This window comes from Giraffa tippelskirchi, chromosome 5, assembly GCF_054371585.1.
Source record: "Giraffa tippelskirchi isolate mGirTip1 chromosome 5, T2T-mGirTip1v1.2.pri, whole genome shotgun sequence".
In the NCBI taxonomy this organism is placed as follows: Eukaryota; Metazoa; Chordata; class Mammalia; order Artiodactyla; family Giraffidae; genus Giraffa; species Giraffa tippelskirchi.
Genome location: NC_137279.1, coordinates 100,854,226 through 100,877,908, shown reverse-complemented (window position 1 = coordinate 100,877,908; position 23,683 = coordinate 100,854,226). Strand labels below are relative to the sequence as shown.

The window sequence follows — 23,683 nt, the reverse complement described above, 5'->3', positions numbered from 1 at the left end:
ACTGGTTTCACTACTTTCTCTCTTTGTGGGAATTCTTTTCTGCAAAGCTGAAGAGCCAGGGCCTTGTCACTGACAACTGGCCTAGTGGCTAGCATTTGGTGCTTTCACCATCATGATCCAGCCTCAATCTCTGGCTGGGAACCAAAACCCCACTTCAAGCTGCTGCAGGCCTAGGCCACTCAAGATCACTAGCTTATTTATACGGTTATTCAGCTTTGGCCACTGGGACCATTTTCAGTTGGTTCCTGTGTCCCTATGACATTCTCCCACTTGAGCACTTCCTTACTTTCTGGTACTACAAGAACGCTTTCTCTCTCTCTCTTTTTTTTTTTTTTTTGTATAATATTAATTAGGAAAATGATATTACTTTTTAATATAATTACAAAAGAAAGATGTGGTAAATTGATGAGTATTAATCAGTAACTGGGGCTTCCCACATGACTCAGCAGTAAAGAATTCACCTGCAATGCAGGAGACACTGGAGATGTGGATTTGATCCCTGGTTGGGAAGATCCCTGGAGAAGGAAATGGCAACCCACTCCAGTATTCTTGCCTGGGAAATCCCATGGACAGAGAAGCCTGGTGGGTTACAGTCCATAGGGTCAAAAGCGTCGGACATGACTTAGCAACTAAACAACAACGACAACAAAATCGGTAACTAGGGCTTTGTATCTTGAGTTTGTTTTGAGTTCACTTTCCTATTCACATCTGACTTTTAGCTTGGTTTACGATGATGAGTTTTTTGGGGTAAACTTTCATATTATACATAAAGAGAGTCAGTGAACTTAGAATTACATGCTTTTTATTTAAAGAGGAAAGTGGATTTTTATTATGGATAACTAGGAATTACGTTGTCAAAGGACTATTAATTCAACAAACTTACATGCTAAAAGAGGAAAATGTATATGTTAAAAGAAGGAAATGAAAAAGAAGTGGCTTTTCATTTACTTTTGCACTAGAATAGTCTGCAGATTAGAAGATGCTAGATCCATTTTAGAGAACTTACTGTATAGTACAAGGAACTCTATTCAGTGCTCTGTGGTGACCTAAATGGGGAAGAAAATCCAAAAACAGAGGGGATATATGTATACATATAGCTGATTCACTTTGCTGTACAGTAGAAACTAACAAAACATTGTAAAGCAACTACTCCAATTAAAAAAAAAGATACTAAGTCCATTTTAATAGAGGATAAATCCCAAGCATCACAAGAATTATCGAAGGCAAAAGTTTTTCCACAGGCAAAATAGCAGGGAATTGTACAAATATTAATAGCTATATGATTAAGAAGAAGTTATAGTTCTCACATTTCTGCTTCTGTTTATATTGGGAAGGAAAATAATTTCTACTGTTGTTTCCTCTGTTGTTCAAACTTATTCTTTTGTTAAGTAATAGACAGAAATCCCAAAACACACAACAGCATCTTTATGAACACACACCTGATTGGTACATCCAGTACCTTTCTCCATGAAATTCAGTGTACCCAACAATGAACTCTTAGTTAACTTCTCTGAGGCACAAAAACAGAGCAACACTTCTATAGATGAGAAAACAAAATCAACAGCAGCTCTTGGACATAAACTGGGGTCCCTGGTTTTCATTTCATTTGCTTTGTTTTTCATAACTTACAATTTCTGACATAACTGTTAAAAGTTAAAAGTATATGTAGTTATCATCAATTTTAATTTATTACATAACTGACCTCTTTGAATTACCTTGACTTTCTGTGTGTGGGAGGGTATGGAGGGGAGAAAGTAGGAGTTAGGGAAGGCAGGGAGGAAATCCAGTCCCATTTGTAGGTCATACTATAGCAGTTGATGGCTACTTATTATAGTTCCTAAGATAAAGTCTTATATCCTAATATGAGAACTGAGAGATCAAAAAGCACTGGACCACTAATTTAAAATCCCAGTTTTTCCAGTCAGGTTGAGCCTATTGGCAGCTGCTAGATTGTTAGAACTATCCATGAGCCTAAATAGTTGAAGGTAGTTCTCATTGAGAAAATAGAGATATGTTGCTTAGGGGAAAAGAATAAAAATGACCATGTATCAGATATACTAGTGAACAGATAGTGAAACAAAATGTTAAAGTATCTATATATCTTATCTTAGGTGTGTACAACAGTTATAAGACAATTTTTTTCTCTTATCTCTCAGGAAAAATACATTTAGTTATATATTAAAAACAACAAAAGATTCAGCTTCTAATAGAAAACCAAATACTGTCAGAAGCACAGTCACATGGCGTCACCCATTTCTTATGTAGATATTGGCTTATGTTCCCCACCATGATATTTGATAAATGACGGCACACATTTGTTAAGCACCTGCCACATGCCAGGAATTCTGCTAAGGAGAAACAAAGATGACTAAAAAAGTATCTAAGCTCATGGTCCAGGAATTACTGGAAGGAAAAAGTAATGAGTCATAAGAGTAAGAGAAGTAAGTCAATACAAATGAAATGCTGAGAGTTCACTGTAGGGAAAAGAGGAAAAGAATGAATGCTTTGGAAAGAGAAAGAAAAGTAGATTTCTGGGCAATATGAAATATCTCTTTTTGGGCAATGAATGTTGTTCAATCTTGTCAGGCTCCAAAGGCATCTGTAGATCCAGCTTTCAAAGAAAACTGGGAGCATGACAATGGAACAGCTACAGATAGGTCATAACCATAGCGAAGAAAACAGCAGCCAACATAAACTTGGCCATTGTTATTGTCAAAGTCTTAGAATTATCGGTTTCAACTATTCTTGTCATTAGTGGCTTCTTGATACGATCTTCTGTGGTGAGGATCACTTTTCGAGCTCCATCCCACTTTCCAGGGCCCTGTAGACGATACTGGATTGGAGTACAGGGTCCCAAAAATAACTGTAAGGCCAGTTTGGGGTCGGTGAAGGCCAGGGACAGCAAATTGGGCTTGACGCCCATCATATCAGCAATCTCATCCATGGTACTTATATAGTCTCCCTGAATGGTATGGCGTTGGCTTTCCACATACCTGAAGCAGAGAAGACAGAAACCATGGCCTATTAACAATTCAATCAATCAGTGCTTTCTGAGTATCTGCTATTGGATCAATATTGGGATAGGAACTGTAGAAATTAGAGAAGAAAGAAAAGACACTGTCTCTAGCCTTAAGGACCTTATAATCTTCTGGAGTAGATATGACAGGTACACATGAAACAGAGAAGAATTTAAGACTTTGTTAAATCATGTGGTTTTAGGCTGATAGAAATGTAGAGGAGGGTAGTTGAAACAGAGCTATGATAAGTTCTTGAAGGATGTGGAAGAAATAGATAAAGTGAGAACAAAGAGGAGAGTATTACAAGTCAAGGGAATGGCACAGTGAAGGAAGAAAGCAAGAATGAGTATAGAATGTGAGCACAGAATATTCGTGGGCACTACCTACAGTAGAGGAAGCATGTTGTAGAAAATAAGGGTGGATATATGGAAGCAAACATAGCAGATTGAGATACAGAGGACTATGATATTGTCAAAAAGAACCCACCACAAAAATTCTCAAGTTTGGGATCCTCAATTGTTTTATGAGGGAGGTGGTGGTAGAGTCCAAAGGGCAGGACTTCCCAGGACCAACATTAATTTGGAATCCTGAAAGGAGGGGGAGGATGACTTATCCTACAAGTTTCCTCCAAATGGAGCCAGATGGAATGATTACACCAAGTGTAGATTTGAAGAGCAAAATGGGCTTTTGGGAGAGAAAACATGGTAACAGTACAATACCTATGTGAAAAGTGCATGCTAAGTCGCTTCAGTCATGTCCGACTCTTTGCGACCCTATGAACTGTAGCCCACCAGGCTCCTCTGTCCCTGGGGTTCTCCAGGCAAGAATACTGGAGTGGGTTGTCATGCCCTCCACTAGGGGATCTTCTCAACCCAGGTATCGAACCCACGTCTCTTACATCTCCTGCACTGGCAGGTGGGTTCTTTACCACTAGTGCCATCTGGGAAGCCAGTGGGATTTAAAGAGCTAACTGATGACTTTCTCTTTTTACTTTCTATAAATAAAAGAAAGAAAGAACAGTGGGGCAGAAAAGAAATAAGAGAAAAGTCAAGTCAGCTTAACTGAGATTAGATGGGCTTACTAGAAATCCAAAAAGGACAGGAAAAGGGACTTCCCTGGCAGCTCAGTGGTTAAAACTCTGTACTTCCAATGCAGGGGAAGAGGGGGGAGGGGGAAGGAGGGCACGGGTTCAATCCCTGGTCAGGGGCCTAAGATCCCACATGCTGTACAGCCAAAAAAATTTTTTAAAAAATGAAAATAGAAACGCCAAAAGAAACTATAAAAAACAGGGCAGGAAAAATGATAGAAAATAAATTTGAAATTCTATCTAGTAAGATAGAATTCCTGAGGAACTGATAGATAGGCAAAGGATTTATGAAATGAGACTAAAGTTTAGAAGAGAAGAAGGTAAGACAGAAAAGAATTTGAGAGCTTTCCCTTATGGGTGTTACGTTAGCTCATAGGTTTACAGGCAGGTAGTGGGTCAACAGCTGTAGTATTCAGGAAGATGTCACAGAGATACACTAGTACCTGCTTTGTAGGATTGTTTCGAGAATTAAATAAACTCATACATGTAAAACACTTAGTATTTGCACAAAGTTGACCCTCAATAAAGGTTAAATATTATCCTTAGGAACTGCTCACAGTCGGAAGGTAAGTCAAAGGAAAGAAAGGAGGAAAACTGAAATGGGTTAATAATAAATATATTTAAATAATATAATAAATATAATATATGACATAAGTATAATAATTGATAATAAATACATACTAAATAATAAATATAATAAAATATTTAAATAATATAATATTGTGACCCCATGGACTATAGCCCACCAGGCTCCTCTGTCCATGGAATTCTCCAGGCAAAAATACTGGAGTGGGTAGCCATTCCCTTCTCCAGGGGATCTTTCCAACCCAGGGATGGAACTCAAATCTCCTGCACTGCAGGCAGATTCTTCACCATCTGAGTCACCTAGGAAGCCCAATAATAAATATAATTAATAATAAAAATAATAAATAGTGCCAGGGAAAGAAAGCACTCCAAGAAGGAAGAGGTGTTAAAAAGCACAAAACTCAGTAGTGAAAGAAAAATTAAGTTGTTCATGGATGACCCTTAAGAGAGCAATTGCAGGAATAAGGATGTTACAATGGAGGGAGAAAAGGGTGCCAATTTAGAGCATGTAACACAGAATGTTTATATTGTTGAAGTTTGGCAGTGAAAGGAAGGAGGAAAACAGGAGGGCACCTAGAAAGGGTATCAGGGTTAAATAAAAACTTTCTCTTCCTCCCAGAAGGGAGAGTTACACTGGTATAATCACATAACTGAAGAAAACCACGTCTTTGGGCACGGGATGATTGTACCTCTGACTTTTAGGACTTGATCAACATCAACTTTGTTCAAATAAAAATCACCCAGTGAAGAAGTTTAAGTTTTGAAATTCAGATTGCTAAATACGCACTAAGCAGCTAGCTGATGGTACCATCTTCCCAGATCATATAGACCGTTCATACCAAGAGTTACTGTGGCCTGAGTATGCTGTCACAGGCCAGCCAGCAAATAACCTCTGCATATCTGCAAGTCTACCTACAGATTTGTAATTTGACCATATCTACCCCTCATTAATTCATCGCTGCCCCTCCTTTCTCTGGCCGCTCTAACAGCCCTTCAAATAATTCTTGGCAAAATAACATACCTGGTTTTCTCTCCATGTGCTTTTTCCTACTTGACTTTTCTTTTAGGCCCTACATATAGGATTTTCTTAAGCTCTTCTCTCCTTTCCCATCCACACTCAAATTATTTGGTGGTATTTCTCTATTCTGTTGTCACAAACTATTATTTCCTTTCCTTCAAAATACCTAAATCCTTTAGTGAACACAAGGAAAATAAATACAATACAACATTGCTCTTATTAAGAATTGAGTGGGAAAAATTGGGAGAATTCTTACTGTTTTTCCATATCCTCTTGAACCTTAGCTATTTCTCTCATCATTTCACTTTGTGGGGGCAATGTCTTTAACCCTAAAGAGAAAAAAAATCAAAAATTCAAGTGTAAAATTACCTCAGTATGAATAATAATCCTATTATTAACAATTACCATGCTATAGAGAATTCAAAGGAATACAGGCTAGTTTTCTGAACCAAGGAAGTTATACATTCAGTTGATCACCTTACCCTTCCACCACCAGAATATAATCATATTAACTTTAGTAGCTTACTCTTTCCCACTTTGTCTTTGGAAGAAATTTCTCCTAATCTGCTTTCCAACCAATATCTGCCTCCTCCCTAAAATAGACTTTCAACTGGAAAATGAGATATGGACATGAGAAAATGATAAAAAGTACATGAAAAATTAGGTTCAAAGTAAAAGGGTGGGAGGATGATGGGAAACACATCTGTACTTGTACTCAATCACAAAGGGGCTTTATACCACAGAGAGAAGGAAGTAAAAATAAACTGTCAATCTGTTTTATGCCTTAAGTCCCTTGGGAAATAAACCTTACCTTATAAACTTTTTTATTTGGTGAGAGTAAGAGGTAAGGTCAAAGGCAACTGATAATACCCAGTCTTAACAAATAAATTTATGCACCAGTGCACAAAGAGTTCCAGTAGCAGAAATTTAACACCAACACCAAGGACATGGCTAAACAAAGGTAGGATAGTACTTAACATGGAAACTCTCAATTTCAATGATTAGCTTTATGCCCAGAATTTATAGGCACTATGCCACATAGAAAATTTGAATCAACTCTAAAGGTACTCATACCTTATGGCTTTGCTTCTGCTGTTTTCTCTATCTTATATGCCTTCCCCTTTACTCCTTATTTGTGTAGAAAAAGCTTGTTCATTTCCTCCCTTGGTTGTATCCAACTCTAAAATGGAGCCCAGCGTGCTACAGTCCATGGGGTTGCAAAGAGTCAGACATGACTTAGGGACTGAACAACAACTGTAGAGTTTAGAAAAACACCAAAGCTGAACTTGCATTCATTGAATAGAGATTTATTAGCTGCCTCCCATGTGCTAGGCATTGGTCTAGTCTTGGAAGACAAAGGCAAATAAACTTGATTCTTTTATTTAAAGAACTTTCAGGGGACTTCCCTGGTGGTCTAGTGGTTCAGAATCTGTCTTCCAATGCAGGGAATGTGGGTCCAATCCCTGGTTAGGGAACTCAGAACTGACATACAGCAGAGCAGCTAAGCCCTCACACCACAACTAGAGAAGCCTGTGCCCGGCAAGGAGGACCCAGTGCAGCAGAAAAACAAAAGGTTTTCAACATATTATCTGCTGTGTTTGCTGCTTAGTGGGTAAGTCAGCTTGAAGATCTAGAAGATGATAGGATCTAGAAGATGATAGGATCTAGAAGATGATAGGATATATATGGTAAAAGTAGTGAAAGATGGGCCTGAAAAAGCAGCCTGTATCCAATTTGTGAACGAACTTGAATGCCATGCTATGATATAATGCCTCCTTGTGATCCAGAGAATTGTATCATTTCATATGGTTTGCAAGGGAAGAAAGTTACTAAATGAAAGTGGAATCCTTGCAAGGGCTCTTGAGAGGTTACAAAAGAGACAAAGATAAAAGAAAACTAGAGTTTGGTCAAGGCAAGCAAGTAGACTCAGTGTTATACAAAAGGGTGTAAAGATTCCTTAACAAGAGAATAGTAATTCTAGAGAACAAAGGAAGAAGGGAAATGGGACTTGGTAGGAAAGAACACACCAGGCAAGAAGACAGGCTGAGCTGGGCGTGTGTGAAACTAGCTGATTCTAAAAGCTTAAAATCAGCACAGTGAAGGTAGAATTCAGAGATGAGAAAGGCAAGAATTTGGTAGGTAGAGTGTAGGGGTATGAGTATTAGAAAAAACTCAGGGTTCCTTTTGGAAGTTTGATAAATTTATAGGGATTTTCGAATGAGTCCTTCCTTCCAAGTGTTAAAAGAAGGCTGGAGGAATTAGCACTACTGTCTGCTAGCATAGAAAACTGGGCTTTTTATCCAATCCCCTAAAATCCCCTAATCCCACAGCCATAATGCAGAATCTTCCAAATGCTTTTTCCCTAATCCTCTCAATAGTTCACTTGTTCTGAAAGAGTCTCAGTTGTTTGTTCAAAGTATACTAAGGTGCTGTGGCCTATTTTAATGCAACTTTTTCCTCTTACTTAATTGACCCACTTAAAAGATCCATTTAATATGACTGGAATTAGCCATCTTAATGGGTTACTTGCATTGGATTGCTGGTCCATTGCTCAAGGAGTACATGATCTACTGGACAGAATTAAAGAATTAAGAAATGAAAGAACTCTGGGACATCCCTGGTAGTCCCCGTGGTTAGGACTCCATGCTTCCAATGCAGGGGGCACGGGTTGATCCCTGGTTGGGGAACTATGATCCTATGTGCCCCGTGGTGTGGCCAAAAAATTAAAAAGAAAAGAAATGAAAGAAACTTGGGGAAATCTGGAAAAGCTTTTTTTTTTTTTTTGCTAATCTTTTTTTAAATTTATTTACTTTACTTGGAGGCTAATTACTTCACAATATTGTGGTGGTTTTTGCCATACATTGTCATGAATCAGCCATGGGTGTACATGTGTCCCACCATCCTAAACCCTGCTCCCACCTCCCTCCCACCCCATCCCTCTGGGTTGTCCCAGAGCACCAGCTTTGAGTGCCCTGCTTCACGTATCGAACTTGCACTGGTCATCTATTTTACATATGGTAATATATATTTTCAATGCTCTTCTCTCATATCGTCCCACCCTTTCCTTCTCCCACATAGTCCAAAAGTCTGTTCTTTACATCTATGTCTCATTTACTGTCTTGCATATAGGGTCATCTTTACTGTCTTTCTAAATTCCATATATATGCGTTAATATACTGTATTGGTGTTTCTCTTTCTGGCTTACTTTACTCTGTATAATAGGCTCCACTTTCATCCACCTCATCAGGACTGACTAAAATGTATTCTTTTTAATGGCTGAGTAATATTCCACTGTGTATATGTACCACAACTTTCTCATCCATTCTTTTGCCGATGGACATCTAGGTTGCTCCCATATCCTGGCTATTATAAACAGTGCTGCAATGAACATTGGGGTACATGTGTCTCTTTCAATTCTGGTTTCCTCAGTGTGTATGCCCAGCAGTGGGATTGCTAGGTCATATGGCAGTTCTATTTCCAGCTTTTTAAGGAATCTCTATGCTGTTCTCCATAGTGGCTGTACTAGTCTTCACTCCCATCTATCAACTCCCATCTATCACCATTGTTTCTTTTTCTCTACTACCATGAAGTCTTCACTAGGGAAGAAGCTGTAATTTTTATAAGAACTCTGAATCAGTTCAGTTTAGTCACTCAGCCATGTCCAATCTTTGTGACCCCATGAACTATAGCATGCCAGGCTTCCCTGTCCATCACCAACTCCCGGAGCTTACTCAGACTCATGTCCATTGAGTCAGTGATGCCATCCAACCATCTCATCTTCTGTTATCCCCTTCTCCTCCTGTCCCCAGCATCAGGCTCTTTTCCAGTGAGTCACTTCTTCACATCAGGTGGCCAAAGTATTGGAACTTCAGCTTCAGCATCAGTCTGTCCAACGAATATTCAGGACTGATTTCCCGTAGGATGGACTGGTTGGATCTCCTTGCCATCCAAGGGACTCTCAAGAGTCTTCTCCAACACCACAGTTCAAAAGTAACATTTCTTCGGCACTCAGCCTTCTTTACGGTCTCTCACAGCCATATATGACTACTGGAAAAACAATAGCTTTGACTAGATGGACCTTTGTCAGCAAAGTAATGTCTCTGCTTTTTAATATGCTGTCTAGGTTTGTCATATCTTTTCTTCCATGGAGCAAGTGTCTTTTAATTTCATGGCTGCAGTCACCATCTGCAGTGATTTTGGAGCCCAAAAAAATAAAGTTTGTCACTGTTTCCATTGTATCCCCATCTATTTGCCATGAAGTGATGGGACTGGATGCCATGATCTTAGTTTTTTGAATGTTGAGTTTTAAGCCAACTTTTTCACTCTCCTCTTTCACTTTCATCAAGAGGCTCTTTAGTTCCTCTTCGCTTTCTGCCATTGGGGCAGTGTCATCTGCATATCTGAGGTTATTGATATTTCTCCCTACAATCTTGATTCCAGCTTGTGCTTCATCCAGCCTGGCATTTTGCATGATGTACTCTGCATATAAGTTAAATAAGCAGGATGACAATATACAGACTTGACGTACTCCTTTCCCAACTTGGAACCAGTCCGTTGTTCCATGTCTGGTCCTCATAGTTGCTTCTTGATCTACCTACAGATTTCTCAGGAGGCAGGTAAGGTGGTCTGGTAGTCCCATCTCTTTAAGAATTTTCCACAGTTTGTTGTGATCCACACAGTCAAAGGGGCTTCCCTGGGGGCTCAGCTGGTCAAGAATCCGCCTGAAATGCGGGAGAGCTAGCTTCGATCCCTGGGTTAGGAAGATCCCCTGGAGAAGGAAAAGGCTACCCACTCCAGTATTCTGGCCTGGAGAATTCCATAGGGTGACAGAGTTGGACACAACTGAGCAACTTTCACTTTCACACAGTCAAAGGCTTTTGCATAGTCAATAAAGCATAAGTATATGTTTTTCTGGAATTCTCTTGGTCTTTCTGTGATCCAACAGATGTTGGCAATTTGATCTCTGGTTTCTCTGCCTTTGCTAAATCCAGCTCGTACATCTGGAATTTCTTGGTTCACACACTGTTGAAGCCTAGCTTGAAGGATTTTGAGCATTACCTTGCTAGCATGTGAAATGAGTGCAATTGTGTGGGAGTTTGAACATTCTTTGGCATTGCTCTTCTTTGGAATTGGAATGAAAACTGAACTTTTCCAGTCCTGTTGCCACTTCTGAGTTTTCCAAATTTGCTGGCATATTGAGTGCAGCACTTTCACAGCATCATCTTTGAGGATTTGAAATAGCTCAGCTGGAATTCCATCACCTCCACTACCCTTGTTTGTAGTGATGCTTCCTAAGGCCCACTTGACTTCACACTCCAGGATGTCCGGCTCTAGGTGAGTGATAACACCATCATGGTTATCTAGGTCATTAAGATCTTTTTTGTATAGTTTTTCTATGTATTCTTGTCACCTCTTCTTAATATCTTCTGCTTCTGTTAGGTCCATAACATTTCTGTCCTTTATTATGCCCATCTTTGCATGAAATATGCCTTTGGTATCTCTAATCTTCTTGAAGAGATCTCTAGTCTTTCCCATTCTATCATTTTCCTCTATTTCTTTGCATTGTTCACTTAGGACGGCTTTCTTATCTCTTCTTGCTATTCTTTGGAGCTGTGCATACAGATGAGTATATCTTTCCTTTTCTCCTTTGCCTTTCACTTCTCTTTTCTCAGCTATTTTTAGGACTTCCTGAGACAACCATTTTGCCTTTTTGCATTACTTTTTCTTAGGGATGGTTTTGATCACTGCTTCCTATACAATGTTATGAACCTTCATCCATAGTTCTTCAGGTACTTTGTCTGTCAGATCTGATCCCTGAATCTATATGTCAGCTCCTTTTCAGTACTTTAAATGGCACATTTTCAAATCCCTTAACCATTCTTATCTCTCTCCTTTTAATGTACTCCAGTTTCACTTTTAAAATATCATTAGGTGTGGTCTGACCAGTTTAGAGAAGAATGTTGTAAATTCCAGGATATTATGGTTTTTTAATGATGTCAGATATAATTAAGTCTTTTAGAAGCCACATTATTCTGCTAATTCATACTGAACCTACTATCCCAAACCCCAAAGTTTTTTCTCATGTTCTTGTAGCCAAAACTTTCTGAAAAAGGGAATATAAAGGGGGAAAATTGAGAATTTGAGTGGCTGAATCTTCTATATTCTGGACTAGTCTTTACCAGGTCTTAATTTTTTTGCTGAAATCAAGTCACAGCACTTCTATATTTGACTTTCTCTAACTATAATAAAAAAAGATCGCTTCACAAATATGTATAAGTTTTCTAAAATCTAGAAGAGTGGATTTTAATCTGGAGTGCACACTGTAATCACCTGGGGAACATTTTCTTAATGATTTTATATCAGCTCCATCTCAGACTTATTAACTAAATATCACCAGCAAAACATGCCTGTTTTGGGAAAATTTCCCAGGAGATTTTGCTATAGGTCCATCGTTATAAATTACTACTTTATATTCCCTCAAAAATTAATTTTTGAGCACTAACTTTGTGCCAGGCACTGTTATCATACATACTATCTGGCTATTTATAAGCAAGAACATAAACATAATTAAACATACAGCTAAGTAAATAGGTAATCATTTTACATGGTCACTTACCTTTAAATACTTGAGTGGCCCAGCGTCCTTGGAGCTCTGAAATGGGCATAATGGCACCCGAGGGCTGGATCAAGCCTATGATTGCAAGAGTTGGCTTTTCAAGGTTAGGAGGGAAGACCTTTTTATACAGGGATATCTTGTTTTTGACTACTTTGACAGAATCTTCAAGAAAAGGAAATGCAAAGATATAGCCTGTAGCAAAGATAACAGCATCAATGTCATCCTCCCTGGAGCCGTCCTCAAATATGGCTGCTGTCTCTGTGAATTCCTTCACATTTGTTTTCACCTTCACAAAGCCAGAAATTATACGGTTTGGCAGGTCATCATTTACTGTTGGATGCTGACTGAAAACTCTGTGAATGATGATAAAGAAGGAGAAATGAGAGAGATCAGGAAAGAGAGAGAGAGAAATTATTACCATGTGAGTAAAATTCTGCTTTGATTGAGGTGGTTAATCAATATGCCAATAGTCTCCCTTTATTCATGAAATTTGGGAAGAATCTAATATATACCAGCTTGATAAAGATAAGGATGATCTCAGAGTAGATGTTGGACTGTGGAAGGCATTGAAAGGGAAGGTGTTGGAGAATTAAGGGAAGAATGGTCTTATTTGAAAAGTACATGTATGGTTTGTCAAGGAATAATAATGCTCTTGGTGATATAATAAGGCCACAGTCTAGTGGTTTCTATCCATACATCAGAAAGTCTGCAGAACTGTATTATCAGCATCCTATTGAGTCTCATTTTAGTTTCAAAGGCCCAGGAGGTAGACTTGAACCATCATTTTCCAAACTGTATAATGAACTACATGTGTATAGTAATTTACAGTTATAAATTGATTTTACATACGTTAACATAAACCTAATGAAGGAGGCAGGACAGTTACCATTATCCAGGTTTTACAGATGAGGAAACTGAGGACTAAAGAAGTTAAGTGACTTGCCTAAGGTCCCGCAGCCTGGGACTTTAGGGTTTATATCAAAATGGTTTTTTATGAACTCTCCTGAGATCCTCTGGGTATGGTTAAGTAGTGTTTCCTAGAAATAGCATAGGATAAGGTGACAAAAAAATAAGACAGGTTTGCAGAATTTGGACCTTTCTAAAAACAGTCTGAATCCTTGGATACTGTGTTAACAGGCTCTGAGAATCCTCAACCTGTCATGTTCAGACAGAGCTGGCCTCTTCTCAAGAACTGGTCTGTTTAAACACCGGCTTGCTGCATTTAGTAATTCTTTGACTCAAACCTTTAGGTTTGTGATTCTGTTCTCATTCCAACCTCATCATTTCATCTTTCTCTCCAAACTTACTCCTTTTCACTAACAGTACCATAATTCCACACTGTTGCCCAAATCACAGAACTGTGAGTCTTACATCTGGTTACCAAGGCCACCCTTTCTCCTTTAAACATCTTCAGAATAGTTTTACCTTATTCTCTGTTTCACCTGGACTGTTATAGTTGTCTTCAGGGTCTCCTGCTCCATCCCCCTTCAGTCTATGTTCTACATTATTTTTGGAGTGATTGTTCAAAAATGTATTTATTATTATGTCACTCACTTGCTTAAAACCTTTCGATGATGGCTCTGGACTGTCTTCGTTCTAAACTTTTTATTTTATTTATCTCCAGAGAACCTGGAGATGTACTCAGGCACTCTTCTATTTCTGCCTAATAGTCCAGCCCAACCAAACTATGTGCAGGTCTTACAGCATAATGTATTTTTTTGCTATTCTAAGACCTTGTATTTATAATTAGAATGCTACTTCCTTACCCTATTTGCTTGACTAGCTCCTATTATTTCATAAAGACTCAGTTTATTTTTGTGATTCTCAAAGTTTTGGATGCTACAGTTTCTATAATTAGGTCAAATAAATGGCTGAAAGTTTGTTGGGAAACACACTCTCCAAGTATCATCCCACTGATTAATTTCAAAGGAAAAAAATATCTTTACAGAAGAGAAAGCTGGTAGCTACTACCAAATCCATGTGATCAAATTTAACATCATTAATATGTAATAAACTGTTGTCATTTGGTTTCTGATGGGATCCACCAAGAAGGCACAACATAACCTATGAGTATTTGCACCAGAACCATTTAATCTAAATATAATAGAGGAAGAACAACTATAAAAGTCCAAATTTAGAGACTTTCTGCAAAACAAATGGCTTCAATTCTTAAAAAAACAAAAATCCATTAAAAAAATAGAGAGTTATTTCAGATTAAGAGAGGTTAAAGAGATGTGACAACTGAATGCAATGGTGTAATACCTGACAGGATCCTAGATTTTAAAAATAAAAAAGCTACAAAGAATTCCCTGGAGGTCCAGTGGTTAGGACTCTGCACTTTAAGCCATGCAGAGTGGCCAAAAAGTAAAAAGCTACAAATGTTATTGAAACAATTAGGGAAATTTGAATATGCAATATATTATCAATAGATAATGGTACTTTATCAATGTTCAGTTTGCTAAGTGTGGTAATTATATTATGTTTATGTAGAAGAATGCTCTTTTTCTTAGGCAAGGTATGCTAAAGAATGTAGGGTAAAATGTCTTATTGACTACAAGTAGTTACTCTCAAATAGTTCAGGGAAAAAATGTATGAATGCATGCATATATATAGATAGATACTATATATGTATGGATCTGTATACCTCCAGAAAGAGAGAGAAAGGAAATATAGTGAACTGTTAATAATAGGTCAATCTAAATGAAGGGTATATGGGTGTTCATTGTACTTACTATTTTACAGCAAGTAAATCTAAACATTAAATAAATTAAAAGTTGGAGGGAGTAAAAAGCATTTAAAATCACACTCTGGAAATGCTATCACAGTCCACTTCTGTGTGAAGTCTTCTGTCCTTCATAATCTCCATGCATTTCTCTTATCAAATCATATTCTACCACCTGTCTTCTTGTTAGTGTATTTAAAGAACTAGCCATTTCTCATTTATTACTTACATGATCTTGGGCAAGTTAGTTTCTCTAAGTGCCAATGTTTATATTTGCAAAATGGAGATCAAAATAGTACCAACCTATAGGGCTACTGTGAGGACTAAATGAGATCATGCATGTAACACATTTAGCACCGTGTTTGTCTTATATTAAGTCTTCAAAAAGCTAAGATGTTAGTATTACTATTAGGTCTGGTCTTCAGTCTCAGTCTTCTCAAGCCAGTTTAATGCTTGGCTCAGATGCTCAGTTGTTTGTTGGATGAATGAAAGATGCACTGCCCTCTACTACCATTTTATTGTTGCTGTTGGGCATCATGTAAAAAGAACTTGTACCTTGGAGAATGATAAAATGATTAATGCCAAGGAGAATACTAGATGGAAAATTACAGACCAGTAGATCTTGGACTTCTGTGGGTGCAAGGTAGAAATCTGATTTCTGATTCTGTGCATCTGCTTCATGTACAGGTAGAGGTGAGCTCTACTGTTAGGCTGTGAGCACAGCCCTTATACTTTGCCTTGGCCATCACTGCCAACTCCAAGCCTTGGAACATACCTGTGTTTAGGCTTCAGGCCAAACATTTCATGATTAAACCTTTGGTTAATCTTTTTTTCCAAATATCTATTTGCTGCTGATTCACCAACAATCTTCTTCAGCAAAAAATTAAATCGAGATGAAAAAACTATATCAAAAGGATATCCATAGTCTGCTACACGATTGAGGATCCAAGCCCCTCTTCTAGTGCTGAGGAAAACCTGAGGGATGAGGAAAAAATAATTTTTGCTTTTGCCATTCTCTGAAGAAATGGGAGCCCATTTTTTCAAGATGAAGTTCAAACTCATTAATCTGGCTTTTTATTCCCTGCCTATCTCTTTATTTATTTAAATTTTCTGCCATTTTCTTCTCAAACACTAAGCTTACAATTAAATTGGTATATTCACTGAATAAGAATATATCTTGTTGTAAACTACCACTGCATTTCTGTTTAATGTCATTATGCCTCCCCGAAAGGCCCTCTATTCCCTAAATTCTCCAAAGCTTATTCCTTTTTAAGATCCAGAATCAAGTCTCCCTCCTCTGTAAGATACCACTGATCATTCTGGCTGATAATTTTCTTTCCATTTTCTGAACTTCTCTAGCACTTATCACCTGTCCAACTCATTTAAAATCAGGGAACAGTAAAGCTGACAGCAAGTGGATGTCATTTAATCTAAAACCTTCAATCTTTTCTTGGCCTTTGACATTGTTTGCATTATTACAAAAAACATCAATTATACTAATATTTAACTTTGTATACTCTGATTTTTGTCTTTCCAAATGTATTTTCTCCAAAGCGGAAGGTATAGCAGATACATCTTTTAGTTCCCAACATGTCATCATCACCACTTCCATTTATTGAGAATTATAACACGTAAGTCACTGTACTAGGTCCTTTATCTGTATTTTTATTTGATCAATAAATACATACCTCTTGAGGTAGGTAATGTTATGTCCATTTGATGGATGAGAAACATGGAGAAGGTGAATAATTTGCCTGAACTCATATAGCTACTAAGTGGTAGAGCTGAATTTCTAACCTAAGTCTTACCTATGCCAAAGCTTGTGCTTAAGAAATGTTTCAGTCATTTAAGGGAAAAACTGAAAATTGCAAGTAGAACAACAGGGGAGCTGGTCACTCTTTCTGTGTCATCTGCTGGCTCAAGTCCACATTCAGAGCTAATAAAAGTTTGGTATTCAGCTACTTGGCAAAAGTATCACTTTGTCTATGTTATAACACTCTCTAGAGATAGTTTCCAGGGTTGTAAGCTATTTAAGTACACTGTTTTGTGGGGTTTTTTTTTTTTTTTTTTTTTGGCTATGCCATGCAGCAAGTGGGATCTTAGTTCCCCAACCAGGGATTGAACCTGCACCCTCTGCAGTGGAGTCTTAACCACTGTACCACCAGGAAAGTCCTTGTTTTATGGTCTTTTGTTTAAGTCCTCCTGTTAAAATGTGACCTGTCTACAGAGGGATGATCATATACTTCATATGTGTATTCTCACCAATGGTGACCTTAAGCACTATCATAAATAAGCACTTTTATGTGTCACAGTTGAAAGAGCATGCATGGTCTAGGAATCAAATGATTTTGTGTGCAGTCTATGTAACTTTTATTTATTTATTTATTTAAATATAGGTTATAAGTAATGTAAATGCTCAGAGCTTCAGTTAAAAAGTTCTCAACCAATACATTATAAAGCAAATATCCTCCGTTTAAAAAAATAGTAAAAAGTTCTCTATGTATGAAATAGTGACAATAATACCTATATCACAAACCTTTCTCGGAAATGTAACCATCTTACCTCCACCCACTTTTGCTGCCTTGTTCTTTGGCAATTTATGGTTCCTCAGTGCTTGTAAGGCCAAGCTTCTCTATAGCTGACAATTTAACAAGCCAATGGTATTAGAGAAAGCTCATGCCTTGGTTCCCTACCACATACTTTGAACATCCTTTTATCGCATCACCCACATACATTTTTACTCTTTATTATTTATATACCTGTTTCCTAATAAATGCTTATTGAATTAATTCATGGAATAACATATGAAATCAGTTTTGTGGTGATAGATGGGGGTAAATCTGAGAAGTGTTATTGAATGGAGTCTCTGGGTAAAGGTCATTTAACAAAGTTGTGGCGTTAAACTTCTATTTTTAAAAGTAATTTAAAATGTATGTTTAATTAAAGTTACTGAAGAACAACCAGGCATTTATCTATGCCAACAAAGTTATGATTCCATAAAGACATGAATCTTTATGATTCCATAAAGACAATGATGACTTTTTCTAGGAATTTATAATGAAGATACTTTCTTCCCAGTTCAAAATCTATGATACAAAAAAAAAACAAACCCCCCAAAACCCTCAAGGACATATAAATGGCTTTACAGTGGATGTTATTCTATGTTAACTAATTGTACACAGAACCTGGGGAGAGCTGCTTGCATGTGCTACAATGGGGATGCTTTTCATACTGATGTTCATGTTGTCTTTAGAGGAGTAGACTGCTTTTTTTTTTTTTTCTATTTGGGGAGTGAAGAAGAGTGAAGGGGAAAATTCCCCCAGCAGCCTATGAGTGAAAAGCTTTCAATGACCCAGTACACTTTCCTTCAAAATAAGAGCATAGCACTTCTGCTGGCCAACAGGTGGTCCACACTGTGGATGCTGCATTCTAACAAGCTCTCCTAGCAATCACTTGGTCTTATTCAAAGCCAGAGGCACCCTCCAAAGAGACAGCCGAGTGAGATTATGGGTACAGTCCGTGGTCATAACTGAATTCCTTAGAGTGAAGCCAGATGAATGATGGAAATCTTAACTTGTAACCTGGCTCAGTCACATCATCAATCATGATGTTGCCAACTGAGGCAACAAAACCAATCCCTACATTTGCCATTGGCACTGATAAGCTGTGTGCAGGTATATACACTCTGTTGGGTCCACCTGCAGCTTCCTTGGTGAAGCAAAGTAAATAATTTTACTAATTCAAACCTGTTTGGCTCTGTGGCTAATTTCCACTGCCAGGTCCCCTCCAGAATTCCCGATGCCAATTATAATGACTCTCTTTCCAGTGAAACTCTCTGGATTCTTATAATCTCGACTATGGAAGTATTGTCCTTTGAACTTCTCAATTCCTACAAGAGAAGGTAAAATAATTACCGGGCAATGGTTTATCTGATATCATTTGTTAAATCATTCAATTTTTTTGCAGTGTGTAGAGTTTATGCATATATTCTCCACGTGTTCTCCTTTTATTCAAGTGCACGGTCACCTTTTTGAATACTTTTGCCTGTGTTCTTTTCCCATAGCCCCAGAGTCAAACCTTGTGATTTCCTTATTATAAGTAGTCTGCTTAACTCAGGATCTGTTTGTATTTTGGACTTGTGGACTCACAAATCCAAACTACTTCAGAAAACCTCCATTCTCTTTTGTCTTTTCATCTTCTTTTTTTTTTTTGTAGTTGACTTATATCAGTTCCAGATGTACAACATAGTAACTTGATATTTTATAGATTATGCAACATTCAAACTTATTACAGTATTATAGTGGTTTAGATGCTCAGTTGTGTCAGACTCCTTATGACCCTCTGGACTGCAGCCTACCAGGCTCCTCTGTCCATGGGATTCTCCGAGCAACAACACTGGAGTGGGTTGCCATTTCCTTCTCTAACAATATTATAGTATTTTGACTATATTCTTTGTGCTGTATATTATATTCCTTGTGACTTATTTTATAATTAGTAGTTTGTATTTCTTAATTCCCTTTACCTATTTTGCCCACCCCACCCTCTCTTCATCTTCTGTAAATACCTACTTTCATTTCAATTGTAGTATATATGTTTTTATATACTCTAGAGTATACATAGAATCCATGTGCAATGCAGGAAGGCATGGGTTTAATCCCTGTTGGGAAGATCCCCTGGAGGAGGAAATGGCAACCCACTCCAGTGGTAACACAAAGAGTTGAAAACTGAGCAACTGAGCACATACATGGTATTTTTTTCCCCTCAAAATGAAAATCCAGGCCAAAGACTGTAATTTAACTCTTTCTTTAAGCTTTATTTTCTTGCTTAGAAAATCAATATTTCTGTTTGTTTCCTCCATTGCTAAAAAAAAAAAAAAAAGCCTTCATTCAGGATAAAGAGATATGGTACGTTTATACAATGAAATATTACTCAGCCATGAAAAAGAACAACATAATGTCATTTGCAGCAACATGGATGCCCCTAAAGGCTGTCAAACTGAGTGAAGTAAGTCAGAGAAAGACAAATATCATATGGTATCTCTTATATGTGGAGTCTAAAAAAATTGCACAGATGAACTTATTTACAAAACAGAAAGAGTTATAGATGTAGAAAGCAAACTTATGGTTACCAGGGAGGAAAAGTGGGGGAGGGATAAACTGGGACACGAGGCTTGGCATATACATACTACTGTATATAAAATAGATAACTAATAAGGAGTCTCTGGTGGCTCAGTGGTAAAGAATTCACCTGCCAATGCAGGAAACACCGGTTCAATTCCTTGGTTGAGAAGATGCCCTGGAGAAGGGAATGGCAACTGACTTCAGTATTCTTGCCTGGGAGATCCCATGGATAAAGGATCCTGGTGGGCTACAGTCTATGGGGTTGCAAAAGAGTCTGACACAACTTGTCAACTAAACAGCAATAATAAGGACCTGCTGTATAGCACAGGGAACTCTTTTCAATACTCTGTAATGACTTGTGTGGCAAAAGAATCTAAAAAAGAGTGGATATATGATTCACTTTGCTATATAGCAGAAATTTTTCAAAACACAATATTTAAATGAACTATACTCCAATAAAAATTTTTAAAAGCCCTCATTCAATGTAAAGCAGATCAACTCTTTTTATCCTTAGAAAAACTATAATCACTGTGAAACTAAATATAAAGCCTTCTAATTTTCCTCTAGTCCCCCATGTTACTGTTATCCCTACATGCCAAATATTATTAATACAAGTTACCGCAACATTTTTCAGGAGAATATGCAGAATTAGGATAAGCCTTACTTCATCCCAAGGTAGGAAACACTCAGACCACTCTTTAGGGACCAGGTCACAGGCATGGTTCAAGGGTCTTCCTGCTTAATAGGCTACTTACCAGGGAAGCTTTCCAAGGGTAAGTGAGCATAGGTGTGATGGCCAGTGCAAACCATAACTCCATCGAAGACATACACCTCCTTTTTCCCCTCAGATTCCGTGACCACCTCCCATTGGCCTGAAGTGGGGAAATCAGGCTGCTTCTTCACACTGCACACAGTGGTCTAAGAAGAAAAGGGATCACCACAGGGGACTGTAGCCACAGCCTATGCAGTGGTCATCCTCCCTGACAGATTTGTCTTTGCAGGGGGTTACACAAAGGGCTGATACCACTTAAGAGGGCTAAGGCAGGGATATTTGATTTTCATACTCTACAAATAAGAACTTTTTTTGTTTGGGGCTATGGTCAGAGTGAGAAAACTTTCACGAGGCAAGCTAAACAAAACAGAGTTGGCAGACTAACGTTGCACTATTCTCTCCTTCTAGAAAAGTACAAATGACTTCTTTTCTTGAGCCATGCCTCAGTTGGTAAAGATTCCACCTGCAATGCAGGAGACCAGGGTTCAATCTCTGGGTCAGAAAGAATCCGCTGGAGAAGGAAATGGCAACCAACTCCAGTATTCTTTCCTGGGAAAATCCCTGGACAGAGGAGCCTGGTAGGCTACAGTCCATGAGGTCACAAGAGTAGGACACAGCTTAGCAACTAAACCATCACAACCACCACCACCTTGGTCAGAGTGAGAAAACTTTCATGAGGCAAGCTAAATCAAATGAGTTGGCAAATTAATGTTGCACTGTCCTCTCCTAGAAAAGTGCAAGTTACTAGTTTTATTAGGCCATGCATGTGTGTATGCTCAGTCACTCAATCATGACTCTTTGCGACCCCCTGGACTATAGCCCACCAGGCTCCTCTGTCCATGGGATTTTCCAGGCAAGAATACTGGAGTGGGTTGCCATTTCCTCCTCCAGGGGATATTCCTGACAGAGGGATCGAAGTCTGCTATGTCTTCTGCATTGGCAGGTGGATTCTTCACCACTGTACCACCTGGGAAGCCCTTCTTGGACCATACCCTAAGGCAATATGATACTTGAATAAAATTTGGGCTTCTCTTGTGTTTCTAAGACACTCGATGCACTAAATGCCTATTCCTCCCCATACTCCCAGACATCCTGAGATCCTCTGATGCCCTCTTATTTCAAGTTCTGTTCTCACTGTCTAATCTTAAACATGTGACTGAGCTAATAAGGCTCCCTTTCCTAATAGAGTAGAAAAACATCTCAGTGGCTCATGTTTTATGTAAATGAACTTCTTTGACTCCCATAAATGCCCATTTTACAAGTAACTATAAAGAAAGAAGCTACAAGATGGGATAGTCAGTGGTATAATTTTTAGCTTTAAAAACAAATATGGGGGTGGAGCCTGGGACTTCCACTCGTGCGTGAGGCGAGCGGAGCCGGAGACGAGACCAGAGGCCGAACTCGGGATCTGACAAGATGGCCGGGCTGCCCCGCAGGATTATCAAGGAAACCCAGCGTTTGCTGGCAGAACCAGTTCCTGGCATTAAAGCAGAACCAGATGAGAGCAACGCCCGTTATTTTCATGTGGTCATTGCCGGCCCTCAGGATTCCCCCTTTGAGGGAGGGACTTTTAAACTTGAACTATTCCTTCCAGAAGAATACCCAATGGCAGCCCCTAAAGTACGTTTCATGACCAAAATTTATCATCCTAATGTAGACAAGTTGGGAAGAATATGTTTAGATATTTTGAAAGATAAGTGGTCCCCAGCACTGCAGATCCGCACAGTTCTGCTATCGATCCAGGCTTTGTTAAGTGCTCCCAATCCAGATGATCCATTAGCAAATGATGTAGCGGAGCAATGGAAGACCAATGAAGCCCAAGCCATAGAAACAGCTAGAGCATGGACTAGGCTATATGCCATGAATAATATTTAAATCGATTCGATCGTCAAGTGTGCATCACTTCTCCTGTTCTGCCAAGACTTCTTCCTTTTTTGTTTGCATTTAATGGACACAGTCTTAGAAACATTACAGAATAAAAACCCAGACATCTTCAATCCTTTGGTGATTAAATGCACATTAGCAAATCTATGTCTTGTCCTGATTCACTGTTGTAAAGCATGAGCAGAGGCTAGAAGTATCATCTGGATTGTTGCGAAACGTTTAAAAGCAGTGGCCCCTCTCTGCTTTTATTCATTTCCCCCATCATGGTTTAAGTATAAAGCACTGTGACTGAAGGTAGTTGTCAGGGTTAGCTGCAGGGGTGTGGGTGTTTTTCTTTATTTTATTATTATTATTTTTTTTGGTGGGGGGGAAGGTAGTTTTATTTTAATTTTATGGGCTCCTTTCCCCCTTTTTATGGTGATCTAATTGCATTGGTTAAAAGCAGCTAACCAGTTCTTTAGAATATGCCCTCTAGCCAAGTCTAACTTTATTTAGACGCTGTAGATGGACAAGCTTGACTGTTGGAACCAAAATGGGAACATTAAACAGACATCACAGCCCTCACTAATAACATTGTGACCTTGCTGTCAAATGTAGAATCCTCCCTTCAAGAAAAAGCTTGTGACCATTTTGTATGGCTTGTCTGGAAACTTCTGTAAATCTTATGTTTTAGTAAAATATTTTTTGTTATTCTAAAAAAAAAAAAAAAAAACAAATATGGGTTACTCTACCTAGTCTAAGGAAACATTAAGAATATGTCCTATGTACTTCTAGGATTTATGACCATAATGTCTTGGTGGACTAATAGAGATACCACTCTTATATACCCAAGTGATCCTATATTATTTATAGTTCCTCTCTA

At 38.4% G+C, this 23,683-nt stretch overlaps 2 protein-coding genes across 8 annotated transcripts in view; one reads left to right on the top strand and one right to left on the bottom strand.

Annotated features, from left to right (window-relative positions):
• Positions 1-785: 785 nt before the first annotated feature.
• The window catches only part of FMO5 (flavin containing dimethylaniline monoxygenase 5), a 36,421-nt gene continuing 13,523 nt past the window's right edge, over positions 786-23,683 (bottom strand). For 5 of the 7 annotated variants that reach the window (XM_081493033.1, XM_081493035.1, XM_081493034.1 and 2 more), the window contains 6 exons: positions 20,921-21,083; positions 18,792-18,934; positions 15,821-16,020; positions 12,324-12,676; positions 5,964-6,036; positions 786-2,993 (listed from right to left, as the gene is read on the bottom strand). In XM_081493033.1, the coding sequence (XP_081349159.1) occupies positions 2,648-2,993; positions 5,964-6,036; positions 12,324-12,676; positions 15,821-16,020; positions 18,792-18,934; positions 20,921-21,083 (1,278 nt within the window). In that variant the 3' untranslated portion in view covers positions 786-2,647. The remainder of the gene's footprint in view (positions 2,994-5,963; positions 6,037-12,323; positions 12,677-15,820; positions 16,021-18,791; positions 18,935-20,920; positions 21,084-23,683) is intronic. The other 2 variants (XM_081493037.1, XM_081493039.1) reach the window with 1 other exon arrangement.
• On the top strand, positions 22,279-22,966 carry LOC145507135 (ubiquitin-conjugating enzyme E2 N). Its single transcript, XM_081493040.1, has one exon. The coding sequence runs from the start codon at positions 22,354-22,356 to the stop codon at positions 22,810-22,812; it is 459 nt and encodes a 152-aa protein (XP_081349166.1). The 5' UTR covers positions 22,279-22,353; the 3' UTR covers positions 22,813-22,966.